The following is a 14,424-nucleotide window of genomic DNA, read 5'->3' as shown; positions in this document are numbered from 1 at the left end:
GGTAAATATTTACATCAGGGAGAGACGCTTCTTAGAAAGATCAATCATGAGAGAACAGAAGGATGTATTTGCACAGGGAGATAGCTCAGGGGGCACGAATACATAGGAAAGGTGACTACAGGGAAGAAGTAGGAAGAGAGCTGTTACACTGAACAGAAGTACAGTCAATGTCATGAAACAAAATGTGTATGAAATGTTATATGGAAAATGAATTTCCTCTGTAAACTTTCACCCAAATCACCATAACAATTAAAACAAAACAAAAAAATTCATAGAAGTGGACATTTAAACAAGGGTGATTTCTACTGTATGAAAATTGTATCTCAATAAAAATGACTTAAAAAAAAAATCAGGCCAGCAGAATGATTTCTCGGTAGCAGTCAAGACAAGCTTTTACAGCATCACTGGCACTGACAGCACTCATACCAGTGCACATGTCCTACAATATACAAGCAGTGTGGCAATGAATCTTAGGTTCTTCTTAAGTACTGACCCACTAACCAAATAACGTAATTATTTCTACAAGTCATATTATAAAAAATTGTATCAGATACATAAAACATAGCATGGGCCTATTTACTTATCCTATGTCTTACTTCAAATTAAAGGATTTTATTGTGCTCAGTAATCAACTCAGTTTTAGAAGAGGTACAAGGGCCACAGTGTGTCACCAGAAGTTGCCTTGAAAAGATCCTTGGCTCCATCAGGCCAAGCAAAAATTGGGCTCACAGAGATTACTCTAATTGATCTGGGAACCCCTCAACATAGAAAGATGTACCAACCAAAGCACTCCCACCTTCCTGCCGATGTCAAGAACTAATATTCCCCTTTTAAGTCTACCAACCCAACCCATAAAAAAAAGAAAGAAAATTATATACAGCCCCCTCAGGCAACCCATCTTCCCAGATTTTACTGATATTCTTTCTTAGCTAACAACTAAGCTTGCTTCTCCTCATGGGGCCTGAATTTCTGGCAAAACACTGTCCCTTTCACTTAATATACTCACATATTTCATTTGAGACTTCTAACAAGCTAGTAAGGAAGAGGTTATTAACCCATTTTAGACAAAGAAATGTAGTCATGTAAGGTTTAAGTGATTTGGCACAGTTAGGGCAGACTCAGGCCTCGTGGCCCAAGAAGTCTTGCGAGCCTACCTCCAAGTAGGCTTTCCACTTTCCCTGTGCCTGCCAAGTTAAATGGTCTAAATGGAGTTGTTTGTTTGCATATAGTCCATATTAAGATCAAATAATCATATTTCTTCTGTCCCACCCAAATCAATTACCAGCTTTATTTACTTATATACATTTAGCTTTTTCTTTCCCCAATAACGTATGAGAAGGCCATCAATTTTCTCTGACCCAATACAGTTAACATTTTCTGACAGCATATACCATAAATTACCATCACACACATGTAACTACGGATTTGTTAGCTAAAAATACCCACTTTATTTCAACAGAGATTCCCATGATAGAGAAGAAATATTATATTCCCCCATTATCATTGATCTAGGATTTAAGTAATTAAATATTTCTCAAAGTATGTTCTGGAGAATACTATTGTATAAGACAAGTTTTCACCCCCAAGTGAGTTCTGTGGTCAAATAAATTTTAGGAAAACTTTCACCCTGCATCCCTCTCTTGTCAAGTCACAGTGCACATACACACCTTAACAGACTAAGAAATCATAACAGTAAATAAACTCACTAAGCTGTAAGTTCCACGAGGACAAGGATCATGCCTGTTTTGCTCATCTCTGAATAGCCAATACCTAAAATGCACAATGCCTAGAAAAACAGGCACTCAAAATTTTTTTAAATAAACAAATCAATGATTAACTTTGTTAACACGACGCTTCTCATGGAGCCATTTCCCTTTTCGTTTGATGAAGCAACATGCTGATCTAATTTATTCCTTCCTGGCATGATTATGAAAAGTAAGTAAAAAGGCCATATGTATTGCCTAAAACTCCAAGTATACTTCTTTGGTTAGTGCAGACCACCGCCATTAATCTGGTATACTCGATTGTGAAAATGTTTAGTGAGGATTACGAATTAAACTCTCATTCTGGGAGACCATTCTTAGCCCCGGAACCATGTAATTCTATGACCCCAAACTGTTATAGACTGTCCACAGAACGGGCTGTATTAAAACCTGGGAGTCAGTCCAGCATAGGGACTGAAGCTCCATTTTACACCTTTCCTGGAACTTTGTAAGCTCAGACACTTTGTTGCCATCTGCCAAGAAACAGCATCAAGGGAGCTAGTCATCACAAAAGGCCCTTTGTAAATTGCCCACTACAAATTAAACCAATCAACCCACCCAAAAACCAGCATGCTGAAGAAAATGTAACTATCCCCACTTTTCTACTTCAAAGAATTCCTTCCTGCCTCACAAAAGTCACTTGTTTATAGCTCTTTCTTCCAAGAGGTGGGGAAATTTTCATTAGCAAATGTGAATAAAGCTCAAATAATATCACAAAACTGTGTTGATTTTGTGTTAAAGCGTGTCATTCATTACCATTTGTGACACCCCCTCCCAGGAATACTAACCAAAAGCTTTTCCCTTCAAGACAACTGGAAGTAAATGAATTAAATGCCATCTGAACATTTAGCATTATTTAGATGGGGCTAAGAAGAGAACTTGACTCTGAAGAGTCCTAGCTAATGCATTTCTGTTACAAAGCTGCTGTCTGGTTGCTTAAGACCAGTCAACAAGCTCACAAATGAGGGTTCTTCTCTGAAGGATAAGGCAAGAGAATGTGGCATGGCAGGACACCAAATGCAACCCTGGTTTCCTCTTCCTAGTGAGAATAGAAGGACTGAGAAAATGGAAATAGAGGTGGATTTACCCCATGAACTCTTCAGGAACTTCCTCACCTCTCAACACCTTTGTTCAGGTGAACCAAGTCAAAAGATTAAGGATGAATTTAAAATGGAATTAAGTCAAGGAAAAGCAAAAACACATCCAGAAGTCCTTGTTTGTTTTGGTGGTGGTAAGGTTACTGACTGACTTATATATTCCTGTAAGTACCAGTTGATAAAGACATTTCCTTCCCTACATTTTCCATTTCCCTTAGTTATTACCCATCATCTTTTTGTCTCTTCCTTCCCTTGCCCCCCTACACTAATTCTAAATATGGGTCTCTAAGCAATAAGGCTGATTTGTTAGACTTTAAGGACCACTCAGGGACAGCACTGGGAGCTCTGGTGGCAAAATGCCTAAGGCATTTGACTGCTAACCAGAAGGCTGGCGGTTCAAACCCACAAACCACTCCTCAGAAGGAAGGTTGGGCAATCTACTTCCGTAGTGATACCGCCTGGGAAACCCAAGGAAGGATCGTTATGAATTGGATCTGACTTGATGGCAGTGGTCAGGGACAGCACTATAATCATGACAACTTTCCTTAAAGCATCTCAAAGGAGATTTTATTAAATTTGCTAAGATAAAATTTTTCTGCTGCTAAGTGAAAAAGTCTATCGTCCATCTAGTTATACAAAGCTCTAAATTAAATGAAAGAAAAGGCATAAGCCTTTTTCTTTCACATTGAACTTAAAAGTATCTTCTGCTTACTTGAAACTCTACCCAAATCAAACTTGGTTGTGTCCAATACATAAATCTAAGCATTTAGAATAGAAAAATTTCACCAAAAAGAAAGTCTTTTGGCAGTAATAGTGCCTCACGGGCTACAATATAGCTACTGTGCCTTAACACCTGTCAGGAAATTAAATACCAATGTTTATACTGCCTGAAATTCCAGTGATCATCATTGTAACAAAAGGGTTCTCTTTGACAACTTATAAAGTTTCTTTTTGGGAACTCTTAGGCTTTATGCAGAATTATTAGCACCAACATTATTTGTGAAGAAAAGGACTTTTGCCAAAACTGAAGATCTTCACCTCTTTGTGCACTTTTAATTGTACCTCTTGGCAATGTCATTTTTATAAAGTGCACAAGCCAACAGTGGCAAGAGTCCAAGCATGTAGATCCTGAGGTGAATCAGTTCTCCACTGGTTTCACTTTCTGTCTACCTCTTATTTATACAAGCAGTCCCAGGGTATGAACAACATCAATTACTGAATTCTTTAAGTGGAATTTGTAGGTAAACTGGAACAAGTGCATACAGTTATTAACCTTACTTTAGTGCAAGAAAAGGCTTGAAGCCTTTTCAATGATTTAAAAGCTGCATGTGCAACAAGTGAAGATAACTGTGATGAAGAATTTGTTGTGAGAGGGGGTTAACTCAATCACTTCAAAGTGAGGGCAAATTTACATTAACATTAAAGGGCAAGCTTATAACCTGGGGACTCACTGCATGTGCTGTATAGAAATTAAGCAGAGTCTCCTCTCTGCTCATTAAATTATAGCATGTATTTTTCTTGAAAGGGAAAATACTGTGCAAATGAAAGATGCAGCAGAAACAAAGGAAAAGCTCTACTTTACATTACTCATACTAAGAAGGCTTAGATGGTTGTAGGGCTGAATAATATAAACCATCATCACTTGGTTCACCATTCTAGGTACTCCTAACTCATCTCAACTGTAATAGAGGGACATAGGCAGAAGCAGAAATATTTTTAAACCAATAAATTCTGGGATGAATCTGAGATAGAGGTGTGGCCAAACAGCTGGTCAAGAGAGTGACTAATCTGATCACTTAACATAAAATAAGCTAAGAATAGCCTTCAAAGAATCAGCACATATGCCACTATACAAGCAAAAGTGACTATATTAGAGCTGTTTGAATAGGAAAAAAAAAAAGGCACTAAATAGCCAAGCCAAAATATTAAATAATTTAATTTCCAAACTAAAAGAACAAAATCATCCAAAGCAAGGCTTTCTATTTAAAAATATTAATATAAAGGTCAGCCTGGCAAGCTTCCAAGTATTACAAACCTGGTTCAGAGAAAGTGTCACTAATATCATCATCCTTATCATCTTCATAATCTTCTTCCTCCTCTTCCTCCTCCTCATTTTCAGACAGTTCATGCTCACTGCCAAAACCTTCATCATGGTCCTCATCATCAGCATCCTCCTCGTCTTCCTCATCCTCCTCAGGGCTGCACTTGGATGGCTGTTCACCCAAGCTGTCAGAGACAAAGAGAGAATAATTGTGCTCTTCCTTTTTCTGGGATGAATCTGAGACTGATGTGCTGGCAGAAAGGCTGCTACTCTCTCCTGTAGCAATTGTCCCAGAACTGTCCTGGGGCAGGGGGCTGAGTAATAGTTCCTGGGTTTCTTTGAAAGGCAAAGTGGGAGTAGCATGACCCTGCAGAGGCTCCATCCCTTTTTTCTCTTGTCTCTTTGCTACTGCACCACAGTAGCAGGTGTTCTCCTTTGCTGCATCAGCAGGGTGAACCTGGCTCAACAAGGGCCGAGTCTGCTGCACAGGGTTGATCTTTACCTTTGCCTTTTTTACATAGTCTTTACATTCCACATGAAAGTTCACCTTTTCATTATGATACACGTTGGTCTTCACCATGATTTGTGTGCTTGAAGTGGGTTTACTTGCTTTTTGGACACAGTCTGACAAAGGGACCTCAGCCTGAAGAGTCTTAGAAGAACACACAGGGGCAGCTGCTCTGCTTGTGATCTTTTTACCAGGGAATGAAGAGGGCAACGGATTTTGTTTGACACTGAAAAGTGAATCAGGGTAATAAAGGGAATCAGAAACAGACTGAGAGTCTTCACTATTAAGTTGGGCCAAAGTTGGAGTTTTACTGATGACCTCTTCATCTTGGTAAGGGCTAGAAAAGTCATCAAGACCCAAGTAATCCACTTCTTTTGTTCCCCAGATGTCACAGCTGGTTAGTTTGGTATACTTTGTTAAGTCTTCACAGTATGTATCCCACTGTTCCCAGTTTGAGGTTAAAGCAACCTCATTATCCAGGACATCCGTGAAAGACTCCAGATTTTCAATGTCTTTGCAGTCCTCCAGAGAAAGAAAACTGTCCCTGGGATTCTGTTGGTAGTTCATTTCTCTATCCTGGGGGAAAAAATTAAAAATAAATAAATAATATACCATATTTTAGGAAGGAAAAGATCACCTCGATCATCATGTCTATATATCAAATTGATAAATCAATACTTGACCCCTGGTCTGTTTATTTTAAGATAAAGGTTACTTATATATTTTACCATTCTGTTTGTATCATACCATATAATGTATTCCATGTAATATTTTTTCCCTTGAACAAGGAAAACAAAAAAAGAGGGAAACTCTGTCCCTTAAGAGACTCCTAACACTAGAATTTTAAAAGTCATCCTTCTTTAAAGTTTAAACCAATTAAAAAAAAAAAAAAACTCACTGCCGTCAAGTTGGATCCAACTCATAGTGACCCCTCGTTGGGGGTATCAACGTTTTCAAGGTGATATCACTACGGAAGTAGATTGCCCAACCTTCCTTCCGAGGAGTGGCTGGTGGGTTTGAACTGCCAGGCTTCTGGTTAGCAGTCAAATGCCTTAGGCACTATGCCACCAGAGCTCTGTTTAAAGCTTAAGTATGGTCCAAATATCAAAGATTCTCAGCTTTAGTATAAACATTTTTCCTGAAAAAAGTTTGTATTTCCTGATTTTTCACTTAAGATTTTGTGATCTCATTTGGAGGGAAAAAAAAAAAAAAGTGGGGACCAGGTTTGCTGGGACTATGGCCCCTAGCTGCCCTTCAGGTCTGGAATTGAACCCACATCTGTGGTTTCCAGCCAGACAAAATACAGGCATATGAGTTGAACATTTACCTCAAGTAGATACACTCCTTGGAGAAAACAATCATGGGAGAAAGGTGGGCTGCTTATGCACAGGGAGACAGCTCAGGGGGCAGGAGTGTATGGAGGGATGGACACTAGAAAGAGGTAACTATGGGGAGGAAGTGGGAGGGGAGCTATTGCATTGTGGTAAACTGTGGTCTATGACATGAGACAAAGTATATGTGAATTGCTGTATGGAAAATGAATTTGCTCTGTAAATCTTCACCCAAATCACAATTAAAAAAAAAAAAAGAATGCAGTAGAACTCTAACACAGTAACAGAGAAGGATGCTCATCATATATGTTTGTGTTAAAAAGAGAAAGTTATAGAGTATTATGTCTATAAATCTGTCATCCAATTAAAAAGCTTTCCATATTTTTATATATGCATATAAAATACTGTTAGCAGTAGTTATCTTTCAGGAGAGGGTATGGAGAGTAAAGACTTAGGAAGTCAATAAGAACGTTTCCAGTTTTCCAGTTTGTTTGATTGTTTTCATGTGTGTGTCTATGTGTTCCAACAGCTTTAGTCATATATACTTTACATAAAATTCACCCATATTAAGTGTATAATACAATAATTTTTAATAAACTTATGGATTTGTATAACCCAGTTTTCCAGTTTTTATATACTTCTGTGTTGCTTACATCATATATAATTTAAATTTAATTAAAATTATTTTTCTTTTTTTTTTTTAATTAGGATTTGGGTGAAGATTTACAGAGTAAATTCACTTTTCATACAGCAGTTCACATATACTTTGTCTCATGTCACTGACCAAAATTTACAATGCAGCAGCTCCCCTCCCACTTCCTCCCCATAGTTACCTCCTCCCAGTGTCCATCCCTTCATACTCTTCTGCACCCTGAGCTATCTCCCTGTGCATAAGCAGCCCTTCCTTCTCCCATGATTGTTCTCTCCAGGGCGTGTGTCTACTTGAGGTAAATGTTTAACTCACATACCTGTTCTTTGTTTGGCTGGAAACCACAGTTGTGGGTTCAATTCCAGACCTGAAGGGCAACTAGGGGCCATAGTCTCAGTGGTTACACCAGGCTCTATTGGACCAGCAAACCTGGTCCCCACCTTCTTCTTTTTTTTTGCCTCCAAACGATTTTGAGTTTTGTACCACATTGTTCTCCCTCTTTATGTAGGATCTCCTACATCCCTTCCAAGTGGATGGCAGTGGTAGCTGGGCACCATCTAGTTCTTCTGGTCTCATAGTTGTATAGTTTGCAGATCGGATGGTGTACCAGTCGCTAGGACTGATTGTTTCCATTAATTTTGCTTTTCTTCTTTCTTCTTGACGAGGAGAGACCTGTTGTTGCATCTAGATGGCAGCTTCCTAGCTTTTAAGGTCCCAGTCGCTACTCGCCAAAGTAGTAGGTGGAACAATGTTTTGTATAGTATGTTATGCCAATTGAGCTTGATGTCCCCTGCGACTATGGTCCCAAGCCCGCAGGATCAACTACTCAGTCCCTCTGGGTAGCTGGCTGTGACCAAGTAATGACCATAACCTTGCCCCTTGTCAGCTCTACTATACACCTGGGAATTCTGATCATTCACATGAACTTATAGGCCCATTGTCTGCCAACCCTATATATGATCTTGGATACACTCTCCATTTAGACATACCTAATTGTTTAGCTTGTTCACCCATCTATCCGTCCCTATACCCATGTTTGCTTTCACTGACAACTCAGTACTGTATATGCAAAGGGGTTCATATTTGTTGTCTGTACTGCCCATGTAACTCTCTATGTCTTTCTCATCCTCAATGCTGCCATATTGGTCACTCACATTTGGTACATTGCCCTTCTCTTCATCCAAATCAATATTTATCTCTATCTATCTAACAGCATTCCCTCCCCTCCCCTAATTAAAATTATTTTTTTAAAAAAAAGTTTTTAAATTATCTATTTACCTCAAGAAATGATAAGTATGTTTTACGAGAATGACGATACAACTTACCAAAACCTTTGGGACACAGTGAAAGCAGTACTCAGAGGTCAACTTATACCAATAAATGCACACATCAAAAAAGAGGAAAGGAAGAAAATCAACAATCTAACTCAACAACTCCAACAATTAGAAAAAGAGCAACAAAAGAAATCTACTGTATCCAGAAGTAAGGAAATAATAAAGATCAGAGCAGAAATAAATGAAGCAGAAAATAAACAAACAAAAAAAATAGAGGAAATCAACAAAACAAGAAGCTGGTTCTTTGCAAAGATTAACAAAATTGACAAATCACTGGCAAATTTAACAAAGGAGAAGAAAGAAAAGACGCAAATAATGTGAATAATAAATGAAAAGGGTGACATCACAACAGAACCAACTGAAATAAAAAAAAGATAATAACAGAATATTATGAAGAACTGTACTCCAACAGATTTGACAACCTAGAAGAGATGGACAAGTTTCTAGAAACATAAGACGTACCTAAATTATCCTAGTCAGAGACAAAATACTTGAACAGACCCATAATAAAAGAAGAAATTGAGCAGGTCATAAAAAAAGTTTCCCCCAAAAATAAGCCCTGGCCCAGATGTTTTCACTGGAGAATTCTACCGAACATTCGGGGAAGAGTAACACCTATACTACTCAAACTACTCGAGAACACAGAAAATGATGGAATATTCCCAAATTCATTTTATGAAGTAATCATAACACTGATACCAAAACTAAGGAAAGACACCTCCAAAAAGGAAAACTACAGACAAATATCCCTCATGAATATAGACATAAAAATCTTCAACAAAATCCTAGCCAACAGAATGCAACAATATACAAAAAAACAAAAAACATCATGCCAAGTGGGATTCATGCCTGGTATGCAAGGTGGTTCAACATCAAAAAAACAATCAATGTAATCTACCACATAAACAAAACAAAAGAACCGTATGTTAATATCAATTGACTCAGGAAAGGCATTCGATGAAATCAACACCCGTTCCTGTTCAGAACTCTCAGCAAAATAGGGACAGAAGGGAAAATCCTCAACATAATAAAGGACATATGCAAAGCCAACAGCCAATATCATTGTTAACGGAGGAAGACTCAAAGTATTCCCCTTGTAAATAGGTGGAACCAGACAAGAATGCCCTGTATCACCACTTCTATTTAACATTGTATTGGGAGTCCTAGCCAGGGGAGTAAGGCAAGAAAGAGAAATAAAAGGTATCCAAATTGGCAAAGAGGAAGTAAAGCTATCTCTATTTGCAGATGACATAGAAATATATGCAGATCCTATACACAGAAAACCCAAGAGGCTTAGCAAAAAAATTACTAGTACTAACAGAAAGGTTCAGCAAAGGGCAGGATACAAAGTCAACGCACAAAAATCAGTTGGATTCCTCTACATCAACAAACAGGTCTCTGAAAAGGAAATAAGGAAAATAATACCATTTACAATAGCTACCAAAAAGATAAAATATTTAGGAATAAGTCTTATCAGAGACACAAAAGATCTATACAAAGAAAACTACAAAACACTACTATAAAAAACTACAAGGGATTTACATAAATGGAAGAACTTGCCTTGTTCACGGATAGGAAGACTGAATATTGTGAAAATGTCAGTATTACCCAAAGCAATCTACACATTCAATGCAATTCCAATCCAGATTCCAGCAACATTTTTCAAACATATGGAAAAACCAATTATTAATTTTATATGGAAAGGAAAGAGACCTCAGATAAGCAAAGCACTGCTGAAGAAGAAAAAACAAAGTAGGAGGTCTCACACTCCCAGATCTCAAAACCTACTATACAGCCACAGCACTTAAAACAGACAGACCAATGGAACAGAATCAAAAACCCAGAAATAGATTCATCTATCTATGGACAGCTGATCTTTGACAAAGGATCAAAACCCATTAAATGGGGGAGAGATAGCCTCTTTAACAAATGGTGCTGGCAAAAGTAGATATCTACTTGCAGAAAAGTAAAAGACGACCCATATCTCACCCCCCATAAAAAAACAAACTCTAGTTGGATCAAAGACTTAAATGTAAAACCCAAAACTATAAAGTTCATCAAAAAGAAAATAGGGACAAATCTAGGGGCTCTATTTCACAGCATAAATAGCTATCGAGCATAACCCAAAATTCACAGGCAGTGAAGGAGAAGCTAGATAACTGGAACTTTTAAAAAATTAAATTCTTATGCACATCGGAAGACTTCTCCAAAAGGGTAAAAAGAGAACCTACAGATTGGGGAAAAAATATTTGCCTATGCCATATCTGACAAAGGACTTATCTCTAAAATTTAGAGAAAACTTCAACACCTCAACACCAAAAAGACAAACAATCCAATTCAAAAATGGGCAAGGGACATGAGCAGACACGTCACTAAAGATGATATACTGGCAACCAACAAACATATGAGGAAATGCTCACAATATAAGCTATTAGAGAGATCCAATCAAAACAACAATGAGATATCATCTCATCCCAGCAGTAATAGCAAAGTTCAACAAGACAGAAAATAACAAATGCTGGCAAGGTTGTGGAGAGACTGGAACTCTCATTACTGCTGGTGGGACTGTAAAATAGTACAACCACTGTGAAAAAAGGTATGACATTTCCTTAAAAAACTGAAAACAGAAATACCATTTGATCCAGCAATTCCATTACTAGGAATATATCCTGAAGAGGTGAGAGACAGGACACAAACAGACATATGCACACCCATGTTTACTACAGCACAATTCACTATAGCAAACACTATATTCACTATAGAAAACAATCTAAATGCCCATCAAAAGATGAACGGATAACCAAACTATGGTACACTCACACAGTGGAATACTATGCTACATTAAAGAACAATGAAGAATACATGAATCATCTCACAACGTGGATGAATTTGGCGGGCCTTATGCTGAGTGAAATAAGTCAATCACAGAAGGACAAATATTGTATGAGCCCATTATTGTCAAAAGTCGGAAAGGTTTACTTAGAGGAGAAAACTCACTTTCTAGGTTACCGGGGATGGGAGGGAAAGGGAAAAGAAATTTCCGACTAGTTGGGGGTCACGTGTTGATTTGGGTGAGAGGAGAACAGTTTGGAAAGAGTATGTGACTAGCATGATGACACTGGGGAAAGGAGGGATACTGAAATGTGCACATAAAATATAGACAACAGAGGCAAGTAACAGTACATGCACAATACTGCATTACCACTAACACCAAACACCAGGCTACAGATAAAAGTATAGACAAGTGAGAAGATCAGGCAGGGGCTGATGAACAGGAATATACCCCAGATCAAGGACAGACTTTGCTGAAGATAATCTTACATAAGCACTTGTCACTTACATTACAGAAGCAACAGCAGAGAAAGTTGGAATAACCTCTCAGAGAAAACTATGTACCCTGAGAGAGAGAATAACCAGGCCTGCTGACTCAGAACCATGGTCTCCGGGGACACCAAGCTCAATTGGCACTTGTTCCACAACCTACTTTGGTGAGTAGTGACTGGGGTCTTAAAAGCTTTTGAGCGGCCATCTAAGATGTAACTATTGGTCTCCTCTCACCTGAACCAAAGAAGAGTGAAGGAAACCAAAGGCAACTGGAAACAATTAGTCCAAGGATATGATGGACCCGGAGACCAGAAGAACTAGATGGTGCCCAACTACTAAGGCCAACTGCTCAGAAAAGGATCAAACCTGGAGATCCTGGATAGAGTGGGGGGGGAAATATGGAATAAAATTCTAAAACACAAAAATGACCAGAATTACTGGTTGGATAAAGTCTGGTAGAACCCCCAAGACTATGGTCCCAGGTTACCCTTCAGGCCTAGAATTGGACTCACTACCATGGATTGGTTCTCAGCCCAACCACAGAAAGACCTACATGCAGAACACCTACCCCAAGACGATGCACCGACCTACTCTAGAGCTATATACCCCTTAGAGCAATCAGCCATGGGGCACCAGAGAGACAGGGTTCACACAGAGGGAGAGCTAGACACAAGAGTATATAGTTAAGAAGGGCACAGGGAGGAGGCAGTCACAGAGATGGGAGGGGCGGAGAGTTTGTTATGGTCCGAGATGGTAATCAGGGTGTGAAATCAAATGTATGTGAACCATTGAATGTAAAACAAATTTGCTCTGTAAATTTGCACCCAAAGCACAATAAAATTAAAAAAAAAAAAAAAGAGTGGTAAGTATGTTTTAGATACTGCATGGAATTGCTATATTTGTCTGACATTCTCTATGTCATACCCTTAGCTACTGAAGAATGTCATACTCCCTAGACTTGTTCTGTGTTATCATTTCTTAATCTTCCAGCTGAAAAGTCCTTTGGCAGTAAGACATATATATCAGACAGCTTCTCGTTCTCCTCATCAGAAACTGGACTTCAAGATATTAGATAACCTTTTCCCTTGTTATCTTCAATGAATTCATACATTCTTCTAAAATCACTAGAATTATAATCACAAGAATGAAAATTTAATCATATCCCTTTTTCTTTTTAGACATCTATACATTAAAAAAAAATAAAATCTACCATAAACTTTTACCCCAAATCAATTACAGCAGCATCCAAAGAAATGTTACTTACCAGTTCATACATGAAATCTGGATCTGAACTGTTCGCTAAGAGGTCTGTGCTCATCAGAGTCTGTTCTGAGAAGGTGTGGCTTCGAAAGGCGTCCCCGAAAGGCGGATCCATTCCGCTTACACTAGGCTACAACAGATCATATTCATTTTAGAAAGTTAGACTAATTTAAGACCAATTTTACTGCACATGAGCTCTGCCTCCAACCCCCACAAAGTAACATTATTTGCAGAGAACAAATCTGTATTTTTCCTACTGTTTAGTATATTTAAGAGCTTTAACTGCAGATTATATTAGGAAAACAACAAAGATGCACTAAAAACGGAATCAGAAATACAGAGTAGAAATAGTTAATAATATCTAACTTCTAGAAATAAAAGCTTATTTAATCACGTGTCAAGATACAGCACTTGAATACTTTTATTTAGCGATACAACTTCTTCAAACTGCTCTCTACTACCACTCTCTGTTCTAACTCCTAAAGTGGAGAATTTACGCCATTCCCTGGGGGGGTCTGCAGAGATAGCAAATCAGTCTCATTTTGTATCTAAGGAAAGTCTTACTTCCCAAAACAAGGTGGAAGACAATTTGAGTATCTCTAGTCCAACAAATGCCTCCCAGAATGTGACGGAGACAGGGTCAGAAAAATATCCCAAAATATCCTGGATGAGACTAATAACTTGGGTGTGAGTTCAGTAGACTTAACTCTGAAAAGGATACAATCTATTTTATAATACATAAAATCGTGGGGGGAAGAAAAAGACTCGGCACCCAGTGTTAATACTATTTCTTGTCTTCTCTTTGTTCTCTCCTTCCATTTCAACATCTACACAACTTACTCCAGAGTCAAGTCAAAGGTCACACTCCTACAGTGGGTTCCACTTTGCAATCTAACTTGGATGAAGGAAAAGAATATGAAAGAATAAAATTCTTTCTTTGCCTTTGCTAAAACGGCAAGGAGGCCACATGTTCTGACCTCCTCTAATTCCATGAGAGGAAGACAGGATTACCAGCAGTAACCCAAAGCCTATTCCTACAAGGCCAGACATGCTGCCTCCCTCCAGCCCTTTCTCCAACCGTTCCTCCCAAAGCACCACCACCTCTCTCTTGGGTTCG

At 38.5% G+C, this 14,424-nt stretch overlaps 1 protein-coding gene across 1 annotated transcript in view; it reads right to left on the bottom strand.

Moving 5' to 3' along the window:
• CREBRF (CREB3 regulatory factor) overlaps window positions 1–14,424 on the bottom strand; it is a 46,984-nt gene that overhangs the window by 28,595 nt on the left and 3,965 nt on the right. Inside the window, exons 2-3 of the mRNA XM_007951654.1 lie at window positions 13,312–13,437; window positions 4,896–5,985 (exon numbers count right to left, since the gene is read on the bottom strand). Of these exons, the coding sequence (XP_007949845.1) occupies window positions 4,896–5,985; window positions 13,312–13,437 (1,216 nt within the window). The remainder of the gene's footprint in view (window positions 1–4,895; window positions 5,986–13,311; window positions 13,438–14,424) is intronic.

The sequence above is a fragment of the Orycteropus afer genome, unplaced genomic scaffold (assembly GCF_000298275.1).
Source record: "Orycteropus afer afer isolate SDZICR_OR568_19922 unplaced genomic scaffold, OryAfe1.0 scaffold00306, whole genome shotgun sequence".
NCBI classification, from domain to species: Eukaryota; Metazoa; Chordata; class Mammalia; order Tubulidentata; family Orycteropodidae; genus Orycteropus; species Orycteropus afer.
Note: the sequence above shows the minus strand (reverse complement) of the source record. Positions and strands in the feature narration are given on the sequence as shown.